This window comes from Symsagittifera roscoffensis, chromosome 3 (assembly GCF_963678635.1).
Source record: "Symsagittifera roscoffensis chromosome 3, txSymRosc1.1, whole genome shotgun sequence".
NCBI classification, from domain to species: domain Eukaryota; kingdom Metazoa; phylum Xenacoelomorpha; order Acoela; family Convolutidae; genus Symsagittifera; species Symsagittifera roscoffensis.
Genome location: NC_087064.1, coordinates 40,476,217 through 40,492,348, shown reverse-complemented (window position 1 = coordinate 40,492,348; position 16,132 = coordinate 40,476,217). Strand labels below are relative to the sequence as shown.

Genomic DNA, 16,132 nt, shown 5'->3' with positions numbered 1-16,132 from the left:
TTAATTCAATTATTATAACGGTAAATGGTGCATGAGCTGAGAAAATCTCACGCAACGAACATATACTTACACATGCCTTCTTCAATGCTTTAGGCGATTCTTTCTTCAAGTGATCTTTCGCTCCCTCGCTTAAACAAAAAGACACATCAAAGTTTTCCAACATGCCAGCCAATTTCTGTAGAAGTGGCACTAAATTTTCGGATCGAATTTTTTTCAGCTCGGGTCAAAATACTATGCATCAAAAGTTTTTTAAAAATCTACCATTTTTCTGAAGCATTTTTTGATTAAAATTGCCGTTCGATTGTTTCTTTAAGCATTAAGTATTTTCAATATCACAGAATTAATCCAGCATTAATCCCGTCAAAAATGGCTAGTAAAAAGACCACCCTGAGCACAAATATTCCGTTACTTTCGTTACAAACGTCGGAAAAAAATAGTCTGTGTGAAAATCCTTAGCATTGGCTGTACTTAAAAGCTGTTATTGATCAAAATGAACTCATTTTATCGCAACAATATTTGCGTGGCAACAATATTTGCCACTTAGGTTGGAAAAAAAGATAGTTAATACTATAACACAAGCAGTGCCTGTTCAAATATAGGTCTCATCAATATTTGAATATTGGCAATGAAACGGTAAATTTTTCATAAAGTTGTTTCGAATTCAAATGACAGCTAGGAAAGAGTAATGAACGCAAGAGAACAAAAAAAAAACTGGTTTTTTGAAAGACACTTGAGTTTTTGTGAGTATTTGATAATAGGTCAATAGTATCAATAGGTAAAACTTTTATTTCACTTTCCAAACTAGAAGTCGTTCACATTTTTTTCGCCATTTCCACGTTCGCATTTGGAGATATTTGGAGGTTATTTACCTATCTTTTAGCAGATGAATTCGATTGAATTCAAAGAGTGCATATATACCCAAATGCATTCATAGATGCATTAATATGCATGAATGAACATCTGTAGTTATTCAAGCATTTTAATACTTTTTCCTGAAAAAAAAACAAAAATCACCAAAACCTAATGAAGAATTTCACTGCGTTCATTACTCTTAATTAGCAACGGAAAAATTTACGAAGGGGAGACAACTTTGCCGACAACCGTCGAGCAGACACATCTTGAGCCAAAAATATATGATTTCGTAAAAAAAATCTTCAAAGTTTCAAGTCCCACGTGAAATTACAATGAAAATAAATTGGAACCTAAAAATACACTTAGAGTTGCTTACAACACAAAAAAAATGCGTAATGTGCCAACTAAGCCGACAATCTGAGCAGACATCAGCTCAGGCGAAAAATTTTTTTATGAAAATAAAATTCATAAATTTTTCAAGTCCCCATGAAAGCAGAATGAACAACACTAGCACTTGCAACTACAATGAAAAATGCTGACAGCACAAACAAAATCCGTGATATGGCAGTTAGGCCGAAAAAACTTGAGCAGACAGACGCATGTCCGATAAATCAAATTTTAACTAAATTATTTTTTTTCAATTACTTTCATAAGGCCCGGCCGAAGAGAAAAGAAGAGACAATTGCCAGGAAAATTTAGTTCCCGATAACAAAACACTTACTCTGGTAAAAGTGATCATATTAAAGCTCAGGAATCTATTATAATTGATTCTGAAACATAGCCAACAGACCATAATGAAAATGACCAGAAATCCAAGAAAACCGAAGAAAGGCTTCACTTGTCTTAGATCAAAAGAATTGAACACAAATTTGAGCAAACGAGGTCTCAAAATCAAAATTTGCTCTGCAATACAAGAATTTACCAATGTAACAAGGTATTTAGTAACAACACAAGAAGGAAACACACTCGTTTCCAAAAACAATCCTGCAAGAAAAAGGGCGTTCTATAAACAACAATTTTTTTCGAGCGTTAAGCGATACCGCTTTTACTCTCCGTTATGTACGTACACGTTATTACAACATTAGACAAATTTCCGCCATTAATTATGCCTGAAGCATGGCTTTCAGAACTTTGAAAAAAAGACATGTCTTCAAAGAAAATAATATAATGTGGTTCCTGCGAATTACAGAGGAGCTATCAGTAGGCCTTAAGAGTCCTGGCGAGGATAGTCCATTTGTATTATTTCCCCACATTCAAGACTGTTATTTTGTTAAGCGAAGCTCTTTTTTTGCGACTCAAGGCCGTTTTTTGCGTCTAGAACTTTCACGTGGTACCACTATTGCAGCCGAAACTGGTCAGGCTGTGGTAGGCCTGAAGCTAGAGGTCAAGTGAGATCTCGTCCTCACACGCTATCATTGCCATGGCATGGGATCGAATACACGATCTGACGATTTCAAAAGGGACGCCTTATCACTATACTAAGTGCAAAAAAAACATACATCTCGGACACTACGGAAACTGAACACGGAAAACCAGTCCAAGACTCGGACACCAAAACCGCTTAACGATGTCGTCTTGGTTTCCTTTAGTTTACCAAAAATAGTTTTTTCGATATTAGGCAGCAAAGAAGGCATGTATGCTATTTTGAGGAACTATAGAGGTTTATGTAAAGAAAAAGTGAACCAAAAAAATGAGATTGAATCAGAAATATTATAAGCTGCCGGCAACAGCAATCCTGGTCATTTGGTACGGCCTTTACATGGCGAACAGGAGACCCCAATCAAAATTCTGAAGGGGACGACCTCATGCTACTTCTGTAGAGTTACCACAGGTACAGGGCGCCCATTCACTCGTTGCATTTTGTACAACGTCACGCACGAGCAACAAAAATGCAGCGGGATATCTAAGTACAAAGCCAACCATTAAAATAAAAGTGTTCAGCGCACATGCAAACAGACAACACACCGCAAGCATCGCACCAAGAGTACAGGACGACTAAGCGAGATACTTGTGAAAAAAGCCGAGAGCCGCTAAGGCTTAACCCGCCCTCTCTTATTTGTGCCGCTTCAAACTGTAAAGTGCCACAAAAAATAATGCAGAACCAACCGAGCACAACCCAGTAAACCCTGGAAAACCACCTACAACAACTGGAAAGTGGAGGATACAATTGCTGGTGAGGGAAGAGAAATTACACTGGAGAAAGTATTAGAAACAATCGACAACCATCAACAGACAATGACTGTCTACAGCGATGGATCGGCGCACAAAATTCTGAAAACTTCCAAAAGCCAGCAAACTTCCCTTCCAAATCTAACCCTGTTAAGAAAAGTGGCAGAGCAATCACCTCGTCATATGACGAAGAGAAGGCAGCTTTGCTCGCAGCCCTTCTAAAAACAAGAACAGACAAGAAATTTCTGTCAGTGGCTCCCCGGTCACTTCGATGTCATAGGAAATGAGCTTGATGACAAACAGGCAAAAAGAGCATTTGAAGACACCTCAACAGAGCCAAAACCGACGTCTCTACCATCAGCCCTGGCATGTGTAAAACGAACACTACGGGATAAGCCGCAATCGCAGCTTGAAGTCAAAGCCACCTACGCAGGCTACTCCGAAAAACAAGACCGCCAGCAGGTAAAAAGCAAACAAGATGCCAACCTAACAGCTCAGATAAGATCAGGTCATTTTACCCAATAGGCTTTTGAAAACTGACAATTAAGTCAAGGAAACCGAAAAACATGCCTCACTTTTTTTAAAAAATTTTCGTCTTAACGTGTTGTATTTTGTTCTCCGCGTTTGATGAAACAAAAAACTTGGATCTTGTTAACTATTTGGCCCTATTGCAAAGGGGGACTAGTTAACAAGATCCAAAAAAGTTTTTAAAGGTGAACAATTTTTTCGGTTTCCTTGACTTAATCGTCAGTTTTCCAAAAGTCAGTTGACTAAGATTTATGCTTAGGCCTGACTTTAAAACACTACAGACAGAACAAAGAATTTCGGTTACTATATTCAATCCAAGTACACAAACAGAGAATAAAAACAGCATTACTCGGAGAACAAAAAACAAAATAGAACACGTTGAAGCTCTTTGAACTTTAAGATTGGATTATGATTGATCTTTTTTCCATAAAGCCAACCAAAGACAAAGATGGGTCAAACAGACAGATGTCTATTCCGCCAGTCGTAATTGTTTCTTATTACAATGTAATTTGCTAATGTGGTAACTTGTTATCGAGAGCGTTATTTGCCTTGTACTTCAATTGTATTTTCAAATGAGTTCCACAGTGATCAGTGCTCGGGTCACTACTGTTCATTTTAATGATAAATGATTTACTAACGATTTCAATTTCAGTGAACACATATTTATACATATGTACAGCAGTGAAGCAAAAAGAACATAACTTACACCAATACAATGAAGATTTATCATAAATAGGAAATTGGTTGCTAATCAATAAGCTTACTCTGAACCTAGAGAAAACAATAAACATAATTTTTGAAAGAAAAAAATCTCAAGAATAGACAAATCAAAATAGGAACCAATGATATTGAAAGGGAATCTCTACTAAGTATTTGGGCATTCACATGCACTCAAAATTGAAACTCAAATTTCATATTAAATTTCTTAACAAAAAAATGAATAATTTTTGTGGGTTGCTCAATCGATTACGTGACGTACTGACGACAGCAGAACTTATTAACACCTATTTCAATCAAACTCAGCCAATAGTTCATAAGGGGGTTATAGTGTACGGCACAGCTAATAAAACATCTCTTCGAAAACTTGAAATAAAACAAAACCGAATTCTGAGAATTTTTTGAGAAAACGGAGAAATCAGTTAGAAGCATATTTTAAAAAACCTACAAGATATGCTCAATGAAAAAATTGCACAAAAAACGAGATATTCAAAGCTATAATTAAGCTTTTACGGAAGGCTTTAAAAACAGAATTCCTAAAAAGTCAGTTTTGGACTCGGAGATTCAGATATTGAAACACAGAGTTGAAAAAAAAACTAACCAACGAATAATTTCACTGGTAAAAGCCCGAAAAGAATAGGTGTAAGGATGAAAAACTATTCAATTTCATTTAAAAAATTTTGAAGATTTTTTTGATACAGTCGGCAATGTTAATGATAGTCAATTAAACACACTTTCTTCTATGATTTTCGCGATTTATAAACCAAAAACAAAAATAGATCTTTTTTTCTAAAACAGTGGGGTTGTAGGGTATGGACAACTGATAGTAGTTTACAGAAGAAACTTCTTAGTACTTCTTAGAAATTGTACTGCTTAATTAAGGCATGACCTGACTAGGCCTATCGGAAATATGTAAATTGACAAATGTCTGTTGAATAATCTGATATCAAAACAGTTTATAATAATTATTAACTTACAAAAACAAAAACAAAATTGAGCAAACACAAATGAACAAAACATTTGATTTTCCAGAACTACTTAAATTTGGCACTTTATTGATAAAAAACCCAATTTGAGAAAAATGAACCAAAGGTAAATTTTTTAATTCGCTGGGAAATCTGAGAAGTATATTCCACTTTCGAAACTAGAAGTTGATCACGTTTTCCGTGACCGTAACACTACACTTTCGTTGTGAGTTAGTGGAGTTTGCATTCCTTTTAACGTAATGATACTGAAACTTAAAAAAAAAATTAGCTTGGCTTATGAAAAAAAAATTAATTTCCGTACTCAAGCAAACAAAAAAATTCTTATTCTACGTTCATAATGCGGAAAAATAGCGTCTTTATACATCTGATTTTTTCGAGCAATAAATTAACAGTTTTTACTCTCCATTCCAGTCCATACACAGTGCCAAAGCCGAGCGCCGCATCACTTGTGATGCACCGCAAGCTTAGTATTGTAAGCTAACAATAGTAATGACATGGAAAAAACGAACTTAGAAAACTTAAATTTTGAGAAAAAAGTGAAATAAATTACAGAAAAACAGTCAATTAACACAATCAACAAAAAACACAAATTTTTTAACTTTGAAATCTTGTAACTGAAGCCAACTTCACTTCTAAAAAAACTATCAGTCAGTTTTTGCACTTGAAGCAACAAACATTAACGGAATTGAGCTGATTAAACAAGCAACAGCTTAGGCCGAGCAAAGATTTTGGGCGAAATAAATTAAAAAGGAACACCAAGAAAAACAACATCAATGCCATTCTTTTCTACAAACTACAGGATTAAATCAAAACAATCGCATCTACGATTGTTTTGGTTTCATCAATTTTTCCCCCCCTAAGCTTTTTCTTCAATTTTATACACGTTGAAAAAAATCAGTTCTTGCCGGGACTCGAAGCCCAGATCTTAGGTTACAAAAGCAACAGCACTACCTCGAGACTAAATGTGAAGCAACTTCGAAATTGATGAAAATCACTTATAACGCAACCTCAAAATTTCTTTAAAATAAAAAGAAGAAAAAATTACGGGAAAAATATAGTTCCCGATTACAAGACACCTGCTTCCGCAAGTGCAATAAATTATTCAACCAAAGCACAAAAAAGCACTTCAACCACTAAATTACGACATTCAATAACTAAAAAGCTAAGATAGAATTGAAAAAAAGACAAAAAACTAAATTTTTCTGAAAATCTTCTCTTCTACCAAATTCGGAGAATTATAGATGAGGACAAAGCTCTGTCTTACCTTCAATAGGTCACGATAAACAGATTACGTCGAAATTGGGTCAAAAGAAAAAATCTTTATTTCATCATTTGCACTTCCGTTATTGGAGAGCGTAACTTACCTTCTTTCTAGCAAATGAGCTTGAATTGAACAAAAGAAAATCCAAGTCAAACAAACCCGCAAACGAAACTTGAAAACTTTTTCTCCAAAAAAAGACGAAAGCCACACAAACAAGACGAGTTTAAAATCACTCTATTCATGAACTCTTAAAAATCAAAACATAGCCAATCAAAGATTGAAGAGTAGCCAACGCAACAACGCAAGTAAACATCAAAAATACGCTGACTTTGCTGAAAAAATCGCAAATTTCGATTTTCAAAGAAAAAAATTGTTCAGATTCACTCAAATATTTTTTAAAAAATTTTCCTGATACAGTCAGCAACCTTAATGATGGTCAAATAAAAACTTTTTTCCATAATTTTTGCGACTTATACATCACAAATAGTAAAGAAATTATATAACTTTTTTTCTAAAGAGTGGGGTTGTAGGGTATGGCCAAATGATAGTAGTTTACATTAGAAACTTGTTGGAAATTGTACTGCTTGATTACGGCATCACCTGACTAGGCCTATCGAACCTTTAGATGTCCTTGCATATCAGAATTATGTAAATTGACAAATCTCTGTTGAATAATCTCTAATATGAAAACAATTTATTATTGTGATTCTTAACTTACAAAAACAAAAATCAAAACTGAGCCAGAACAAACTAATTGAACTTCCAGAACAACTTTTTATTGGCGCTTTATTGATTAAAAAACCCAATTTGAGAAAAATAAACCAAAGTTTTATTTCGCTGGGAAATCTGAAAACTCTAATCCACTTTCGAAACTAGAAGTTGATCACGTTTTTCGTGACCATTACACTACTTTCGTTGTGAGTTAGTGGAGTTTGCATTCCTTTCAACGTAGAGATACTGAACCTAAAAAGAATTAGCTTGGGTAAAAAAAATATTTATTTCCGTACTCAAGCAAGCAAAAAAAAACATTCTTATTCTACGTTAATAATGCGGGAAAATAGCGGCTTTTTACATTTGATTTTTTCGAGCGTTGAATTAAGCAGTGTATAATCTCCGTTCCAGTCCTTACACAGAGGCATAGCCGAGCTCCGCATCACTTCTGCTGCAGCACGAGCTTCGTATTGCAAGCTAGCAAATAGTAATGACATGGAAATAAAGAACTTAGAAAACTTAAATTTTGGCAAAAAAGTGAAATTAATTTCAGAAAAACAGTCAATTAACAAAATCACCAAAAAACTACAAATTTTTTAAAGTTTGAAATCTTGTTACAGAAGCTAACTTCACTTCTAAGAAAACAATCAGTCAATTTTTGCGCTTGAAGCAACAGAAATTTACGGAATTAAGCTGATAAAACAAACAGAAACCGCTTAGGCCGAGCAAAGCTTTTGGGCGAAAAAAAAACCATAATGAAAATGACCAGAAATCCAAGAAAACCGAAAAAAGGCTTCACTTGTCTTAGAACAATAGAATTTAACACAAACTTGAGCAAACGAGGTCTCAAAATCAAAATTTGCTGTGCAATACAAGAATCTACTAATGTAACAAGGTATTTAGTAACAACACAAGAGGGAAACACACTCGTTTCTAAAAACAATCCTGCAAGAAAAAGGGCGTTCTATAAACAACAAATTTTTTCGAGCGTTAAGCGATACCGTTTTTACTCGCCGTTATGTACTTACACGTTATTACAACATTAGAAAAACATTCTTATTCTACGTTAATAATGCGGGAAAATAGCGGCTTTTTACATTTGATTTTTTCGAGCGTTGAATTAAGCAGTGTATAATCTCCGTTCCAGTCCTTACACAGAGGCATAGCCGAGCTCCGCATCACTTCTGCTGCAGCACGAGCTTCGTATTGCAAGCTAGCAAATAGTAATGACATGGAAATAACGAACTTAGAAAACTTAAATTTTGGCAAAAAAGTGAAATTAATTTCAGAAAAACAGTCAATTAACAAAATCACCAAAAAACTACAAATTTTTTAAAGTTTGAAATCTTGTTACAGAAGCTAACTTCACTTCTAAGAAAACAATCAGTCAATTTTTGCGCTTGAAGCAAAAGAAATTTACGGAATTAAGCTGATAAAACAAACAGAAACCGCTTAGGCCGAGCAAACCTTTTGGGCGAAAAAAAAAACCATAATGAAAATGACCAGAAATCCAAGAAAACCGAAAAAAAGGCTTCACTTGTCTTAGAACAATAGAACTGAACACAAACTTGAGCAAACGAGGTCTCAAAATCAAAATTTGCTGTGCAATACAAGAATCTACTAATGTAACAAGGTATTTAGTAACAACACAAGAAGGAAACACACTCGTTTCTAAAAACAATCCTGCAAGAAAAAGGGCGTTCTATAAAAAACAAATTTTTTCGAGCGTTAAGCGATACCGTTTATACTCGCCGTTATGTACTTACACGTTATTACAACATTAGAAAAATTTCCGCCATTAATTATGCCTGAAGCATGGCTTTCAGAATTTTGGAAAAAAGACATGTCTTCAAAGAAAATAATATAATTTGGTTCCTGCAAATTACAGAGGAGCTATCAGTAGGCCTTTAGAGTCCTGGTGAGGATAGTCCATTTGTATTATCTCCACACATTCAAGACTGTTATTTTGTTAAGCGAAGCTCTTTTTTTGCGACTCAAGGACGTTTTTTTGCGTCTAGAACTTTCACGTGGTACCACTATTGCAGCCGAAACTGGTCAGGCTGTGGTAGGCCTGAAGCTAGAGGTCAAGTGAGATCTCGTCCTCACACGCTATCATTGCCATGGCATGGGATCGAATACACGATCTCACGATTTCAAAAGGGACGCCTTATCACTATACTAAGTGCAAAAAAAAACATACATCTCGGACACTACGGAAACTGAACACGGAAAACCAGTCCAAGACTCGGACACCAAAACCGCTTAACGATGTCGTCTTGGTTTCCTTTAGTTTACCAAAAATAGTTTTTTCGATATCAGGCAGCAAAGAAGGCTATTTTGAGGAACTATAGAGGTTTATGTAAAGAAAAAGTGAACCAAAAAAAGTATGCTATTTTGAGGAACTATAGAGGTTTATGTAAACAAAAAGTGAACCAAAAAAAATTGAGATTGAATCAGAAATATTATAAGCTGCCGGCAACAGCAATCCTGGTCATTTGGTACGGCCTTTACATGGCGAACAGGAGACCCCAATCAAAATTCTGAAGGGGACGACCTCCTGCTACTTCTGTAGAGTGACCACAGGTACAGGGCGCCCATTCACTCCTTGCATTTTGTACAACGTCTCGCACGAGCAACAAAAATGCAGGTGGATATGTAAGTACAAAGCCAACCATTAAAATTAAAGTGTTCAGCGCACATGCAAACAGACAACGCATCACAAGCATCGCACCAAGAGAACAGGACGACTAAGCGAGATACTTAAGAAAAAAGCCGGGAGCCGCTAAGGCTTAACCCGCCCTCTCTTATTTGTGCCGCTTCAAACTGTAACGTGCCACAAAAAATAATGCAGAACCAACCGAGCACAACCCAGTAAACCCTGGAAAACCACCTACAACAACTGGAAAGTGGAGGATACAATTGATGGTGAGGGAAGAGAAAGTACACTGGAGAAAGTATTAGAAACAATCGACAACCATCAACAGACAATGACTGTCTACAGCGATGGATCGGCGCACAAAATTCTGAAAACTTCCAAAAGCCAGCAAACTTCCCTTCCAAATCTAACCCTGTTAAGAAAAGTGGCAGAGCAATCACCTCGTCATATGACGAAGAGAAGGCAGCTTTGCTCGCAGCCCTTCTAAAAACAAGAACAGACAAGAAATTTCTGTCAGTGGCTCCCCGGTCACTTCGATGTCATAGGAAATGAGCTTGATGACAAACAGGCAAAAAGAGCATTTGAAGACACCTCAACAGAGCCAAAACCGACGTCTCTACCATCAGCCCTGGCATGTGTAAAACGAACACTACGGGATAAGCCGCAATCGCAGCTTGAAGTCAAAGCCACCTACGCAGGCTACTCCGAAAAACAAGACCGCCAGCAGGTAAAAAGCAAACAAGATGCCAACCTAACAGCTCAGATAAGATCAGGTCATTTTACCCAATAGGCTTTTGAAAACTGACAATTAAGTCAAGGAAACCGAAAAACATGCCTCACTTTTTTTAAAAAATTTTCGTCTTAACGTGTTGTATTTTGTTCTCCGCGTTTGATGAAACAAAAAACTTGGATCTTGTTAACTATTTGGCCCTATTGCAATGGGGGACTAGTTAACAAGATCCAAAAAAGTTTTTAAAGGTGAACAATTTTTTCGGTTTCCTTGACTTAATCGTCAGTTTTCCAAAAGTCAGTTGACTAAGATTTATGCTTAGGCCTGACTTTAAAACACTACAGACAGAACAAAGAATTTCGGTTACTATATTCAATCCAAGTACACAAACAGAGAATAAAAACAGCATTACTCGGAGAACAAAAAACAAAATAGAACACGTTGAAGCTCTTTGAACTTTAAGATTGGATTATGATTGATCTTTTTTCCATAAAGCCAACCAAAGACAAAGATGGGTCAAACAGACAGATGTCTATTCCGCCAGTCGTAATTGTTTCTTATTACAATGTAATTTGCTAATGTGGTAACTTGTTATCGAGAGCGTTATTTGCCTTGTACTTCAATTGTATTTTCAAATGAGTTCCACAGTGATCAGTGCTCGGGTCACTACTGTTCATTTTAATGATAAATGATTTACTAACGATTTCAATTTCAGTGAACACATATTTATACATATGTACAGCAGTGAAGCAAAAAGAACAGAACTTACACCAATACAATGAAGATTTATCATAAATAGGAAATTGGTTGCTAATCAATAAGCTTACTCTGAACCTAGACAAAACAATTAACATATTTTTAAAAGAAAAAAAATCTCAAGAATAATCAAAATCAAAATAGGAACCAATGATATTGAAAGGGCCTCTCTACTAAGTATTTGGGCACTCAAAATTGAAACTCAAACTTCATATTAAAATTCTTAACAAAAAAATGAATAATTTTTGTGGGTTGCTCAATCGATTACGTGACGTACTGACGACAGCAGAACTTATTAACACCTATTTCAGTCAAATTCAGCCAATAGTTCATAAGGGGGTTATAGTGTACGGCACAGCTAATAAAACATCTCTTTAAAAACTTGAAATAAAACAAAACCAAATTCTGAGAATTTTTTGAGAAAACGGAGAAATCAGTCAGAAGCATATTTTAAAAAAAACCTACAAGATATGCTCAATGAAAAAATTGCACATAAACGAGATAATCAAATTTATAGTTAAGCTTTAACGGAAGGCTTTAAAAACAGAATTCCTAGAAAGTCAATTTTGGACTCGGAGATTCAGATATTGAAACACAGAAGAGTTGAAAAAAATCTAACCAAGGAATAATTTCACTGGTAAAAGCCCGAAAAGAATAGGTGTAAGGATGAAAAACTATTCAATTTCATTTAAAAAAAATTTTTGAAGATTTTTCTGATACAGTCGGCAATCTTAATGATAGTCAATTAAACACACTTTCTTCTATGATTTTCGCGATTTATAAATCAAAAACAAAAACAAAAATTATAGATCTTTTTTTTTCTAAAGAGTGGGGTTGTAGGGTATGGACAACTGATAGTAGTTTACAGATTAAACTTCTTAGTACTTCTTAGAAATTGTACTGCTTAATTAAGGCATGACCTGAATAGGCCTATCGGAATTATGTAAATTGACAAATGTCTGTTGAATAATCTCTGATATCAAAACAGTTTATTATAATTATTATGATTAATTTACAACACAAAACCAAAATTGAGCAAACACAAACGAACAAAACATTTGATTTTCCAGAACTACTTAAATTTGGCACTTTATTGATAAAAAACCCAATTTGAGAAAAAGGAACCAAAGGTAAATTTTTTAATTCGCTGGGAAATCTGAAAAAAAAATAATCCACTTTCGAAACTAGAAGTTGATCACGTTTTCCGTGACCGTAACACTACACTTTCGTTGTGAGTTAGTGGAATTTGCATTCCTTTTAAGGTAAAGATACTGAAACTAAAAAAAATCAGCTTGGCTAATGAAAAAAAAATTAATTTCCGTACTCAAGCAAACAAAAAAAGTACTCAAGTCTTTATACATCTGATTTTTTCGAGCAATAAATTAACAGTTTTTACTCTCCGTTCCAGTCCTTACACAGTGCTAAAGCCGAGTGCTGCATCACTTGTGATGCACCGCAAGCTTAGTATTGCCAGCTAACAATAGTAATGACATGGAAAAAACGAACTTAGAAAAATTAAATTTTCGGAAAGTGAAATAAATTACAGAAAAACAGTCAATTAACACAATCAACAAAAAAAACACAAATTTTTTAACTTGCAACAGCTTAGGCCGAGCAAAGATTTTGGGCGAAATAAACTGAAAAGGAACACCAAGAAAAACACAACATCAATGTCATTCTTTTCTACAAATTACAGGATTAAATCAAAACAATCGCATCTACGATTGTTTTGGTTTCATCAAAATTTCCCCCCTGAGTTTTTTCTTCAATTTTATACACGTTGAAAAAAATCAGTTCTTGCCGGGACTCGAAACCCAGATCTTAGGTTACAAAAGCAACATCACTACCTCGAGACTAAATGTGAAGCAACTTCGAAATTGATGAAAATCACTTATAACGCAACTTCAAAATTTCTTTATAATAAAAAGAAAAAATTACGGTAAAAATATAGCTCCCGATTACAAGACACCTGCTTCCGCAAGTGCAATAAATTATTCAACCAAAGCACAACAACAAAGCACTTCGACCACTATATTACGACATTCAATCACTAAAAAGCAAACATAGAATTGAAAAAATGACAAAAAACTCAATTTTTCTGAAAATATTTTCTCTTCTACCAAATTTGGAGAATTATAGATGAGGACAGAGCTCTGTCTTCAATAAGTCACGATAAACAGATCACGTCGAAATTGGGTCAAAAGAAAAAACATTTATTTCATCATTTGCACTTCCGTTATTGGAGAGCGTAGCTTACCTTCTTTCTAGCAAATGAGCTTGAATTGAACAAAAGAAAATCCAAGTCAAACCAACCCGCAAACGAAACTTGGAAACTTTTTCTCCAAAAAAAGACGAAAGCCACAAGAACAAGACGAGTTAAAAATAACTCTGTTCATGAACTCTTAAAAATCAAAACATAGCCAATCAAAGATTGAAGAGTAGCGAACGCAAGTAAACATCAAAAATACACTGACTTTGCTGAAAAAAACGCAAATTTCGATTTTCAAAGAAAAAAATTGTTCAGATTCACTCAAATATTTCTAAACAAATTTTTCCTGATACAGTCAGCAATCTTAGTTATGGTCAAATAAAAACTTTTTTCCATAATTTTTACCACATATAGTAAAGAAATTATATAACTTTTTTTTTCTAAAAGAGTGGGGTTGTAGGGTATGGCCGAATGATAGTAGTTTACATTAGAAACTTGTTGGAAATTGTACTGCTTGATTAAGGCATCACCTGACTAGGCCTATCGAACCTTTAGATGTCCTTGCGTATCAGAATTATGTAAATTGACAAATCTCTGTTGAATAATCTCTAATATGAAAACAATTTATTATTGTGATTCTTAACTTACAAAAACAAAAATCAAAATTGAGCCAGAACAAACTAATTAAACTTCCAGAACAAACTAATTGAACTTCCAGAACAACTTTTTATTGGCGCTTTATTGATTAAAAAAACCCAATTTGAGAAAAATAAACCAAAGGTAAGTTTTATTTCGCTGGGAAATCTGAAAACTATAATCCACTTTCGAAACTAGAAGTTGATCACGTTTTTCGTGAACATTACACTACTTTCGTTGTGAGTTAGTGGAGTTTGCATTCCTTTCAACGTAAAGATACTGAACCTAAAAAGAATTAGCTTGGGTAAAAAAAATATTTATTTCCGTATTCAAGCAAGCAAAAAAAAACATTCTTATTCTACGTTAATAAGACATTCAATCACTAAAAAGCAAACATAGAATTGAAAAAATGACACAAAACTCAATTTTTCTGAAAATATTTTCTCTTCTACCAAATTTGGAGAATTATAGTTGAGGACAAAGCTCTGTCTTCAATAAGTCACGATAAGCAGATCACGTCGAAATTGGGTCAAAAGAAAAAATCTTTATTTCATCATTTGCACTTCCGTTATTGGAGAGCGTAGCTTACCTTCTTTCTAGCAAATGAGCTTGAATTGAACAAAAGAAAATCCAAGTCAAACCAACCCGCAAACGAAACTTGGAAACTTTTTCTCCAAAAAAAGACGAAAGCCACAAGAACAAGACGAGTTAAAAATAACTCTGTTCATGAACTCTTGAAAATCAAAACATAGCCAATCAAAGATTGAAGAGTAGCGAACGCAAGTAAACATCAAAAATGCACTGACTTTGCTGAAAAAATCGCAAATTTCGATTTTCAAAGAAAAAAATTGTTCAGATTCACTCAAATATTTAAAAAAAAAAAAATTTCCTGATACAGTCAGCAATCTTAATGATGGTCAAATGAAAAATTTTTTCCATAATTTTTGCGACTTATACATCACAAATAGTAAAGAAATTATATAACTTTTTTTTTCTAAAAGAGTGGGGTTGTAGGGTATGGCCAAATGATAGTAGTTTACATTAGAAACTTGTTGGAAAGTGTACTGCTTGATTAAGGCATCACCTGACTAGGCCTATCGAACCTTTAGATGTCCTTGCATATCAGAATTATGTAAATTGACAAATCTCTGTTGAATAATCTCTAATATGAAAATAATTTATTATTGTGATTCTTAACTTACAAAAACAAAAATCAAAATTGAGCCAGAACAAACTAATTGAACTTCCGGAACAAACTAATTGAACTTCCAGAACAACTTTTTATTGGCGCTTTATTGATTAAAAAAACCCAATTTGAGAAAAATAAACCAAAGGTAAAAGTTTTATTTCGCTGGGAAATCTGAAAACTATAATCCACTTTCGAAACTAGAAGTTGATCACGTTTTTCGTGACCATTACACTACTTTCGTTGTGAGTTAGTGGAGTTTGCATTCCTTTCAACGTAAAGATACTGAACCTAAAAAGAATTAGCTTGGGTAAAAAAATATTTATTTCCGTATTCAAGCAAGCAAAAAAAAACATTCTTATTCTACGTTAATAATGCGGGAAAATAGCGGCTTTATACATTTGATTTTTTCGAGCGTTGAATTAAGCAGTGTATAATCTCCGTTCCAGTCCTTACACAGAGGCATAGCCGAGCTCCGCATCACTTCTGCTGCAGCACGAGCTTCGTATTGCAAGCTAGCAAATAGTAATGACATGGAAATAACGAACTTAGAAAACTTAAATTTGGGCAAAAAAGTGAAATTATTTTCAGAAAAACAGTCAAAACAACAAAAAATCTTGTTACAGAAGCTAACTTCACTTCTAAGAAAACAATCAGTCAATTTTTGCGCTTGAAGCAACAAAAATTTACGGAATTAAGCTGATAAAACAAACAGAAACCGCTTAGGCCGAGCAA

The 16,132-nt window shown here is 34.5% G+C and overlaps 3 protein-coding genes across 8 annotated transcripts in view; 2 read left to right on the top strand and 1 right to left on the bottom strand.

Moving 5' to 3' along the window:
* Window positions 1-16,132, top strand: part of LOC134841709 (potassium voltage-gated channel subfamily H member 6-like) — a 633,879-nt gene that overhangs the window by 67,020 nt on the left and 550,727 nt on the right. The gene's annotated exons all lie outside the window — the stretch shown is intronic.
* The window catches only part of LOC134842828 (uncharacterized), a 554,076-nt gene that overhangs the window by 274,170 nt on the left and 263,774 nt on the right, over window positions 1-16,132 (top strand). The window lies entirely within an intron of this gene.
* Window positions 1-16,132, bottom strand: part of LOC134841874 (uncharacterized) — an 82,172-nt gene that overhangs the window by 32,747 nt on the left and 33,293 nt on the right. For all 6 annotated transcript variants that reach the window (XM_063857920.1, XM_063857921.1, XM_063857919.1 and 3 more), the window contains one exon: window positions 71-128. In XM_063857920.1, the coding sequence (XP_063713990.1) occupies window positions 71-128 (58 nt within the window). The remainder of the gene's footprint in view (window positions 1-70; window positions 129-16,132) is intronic.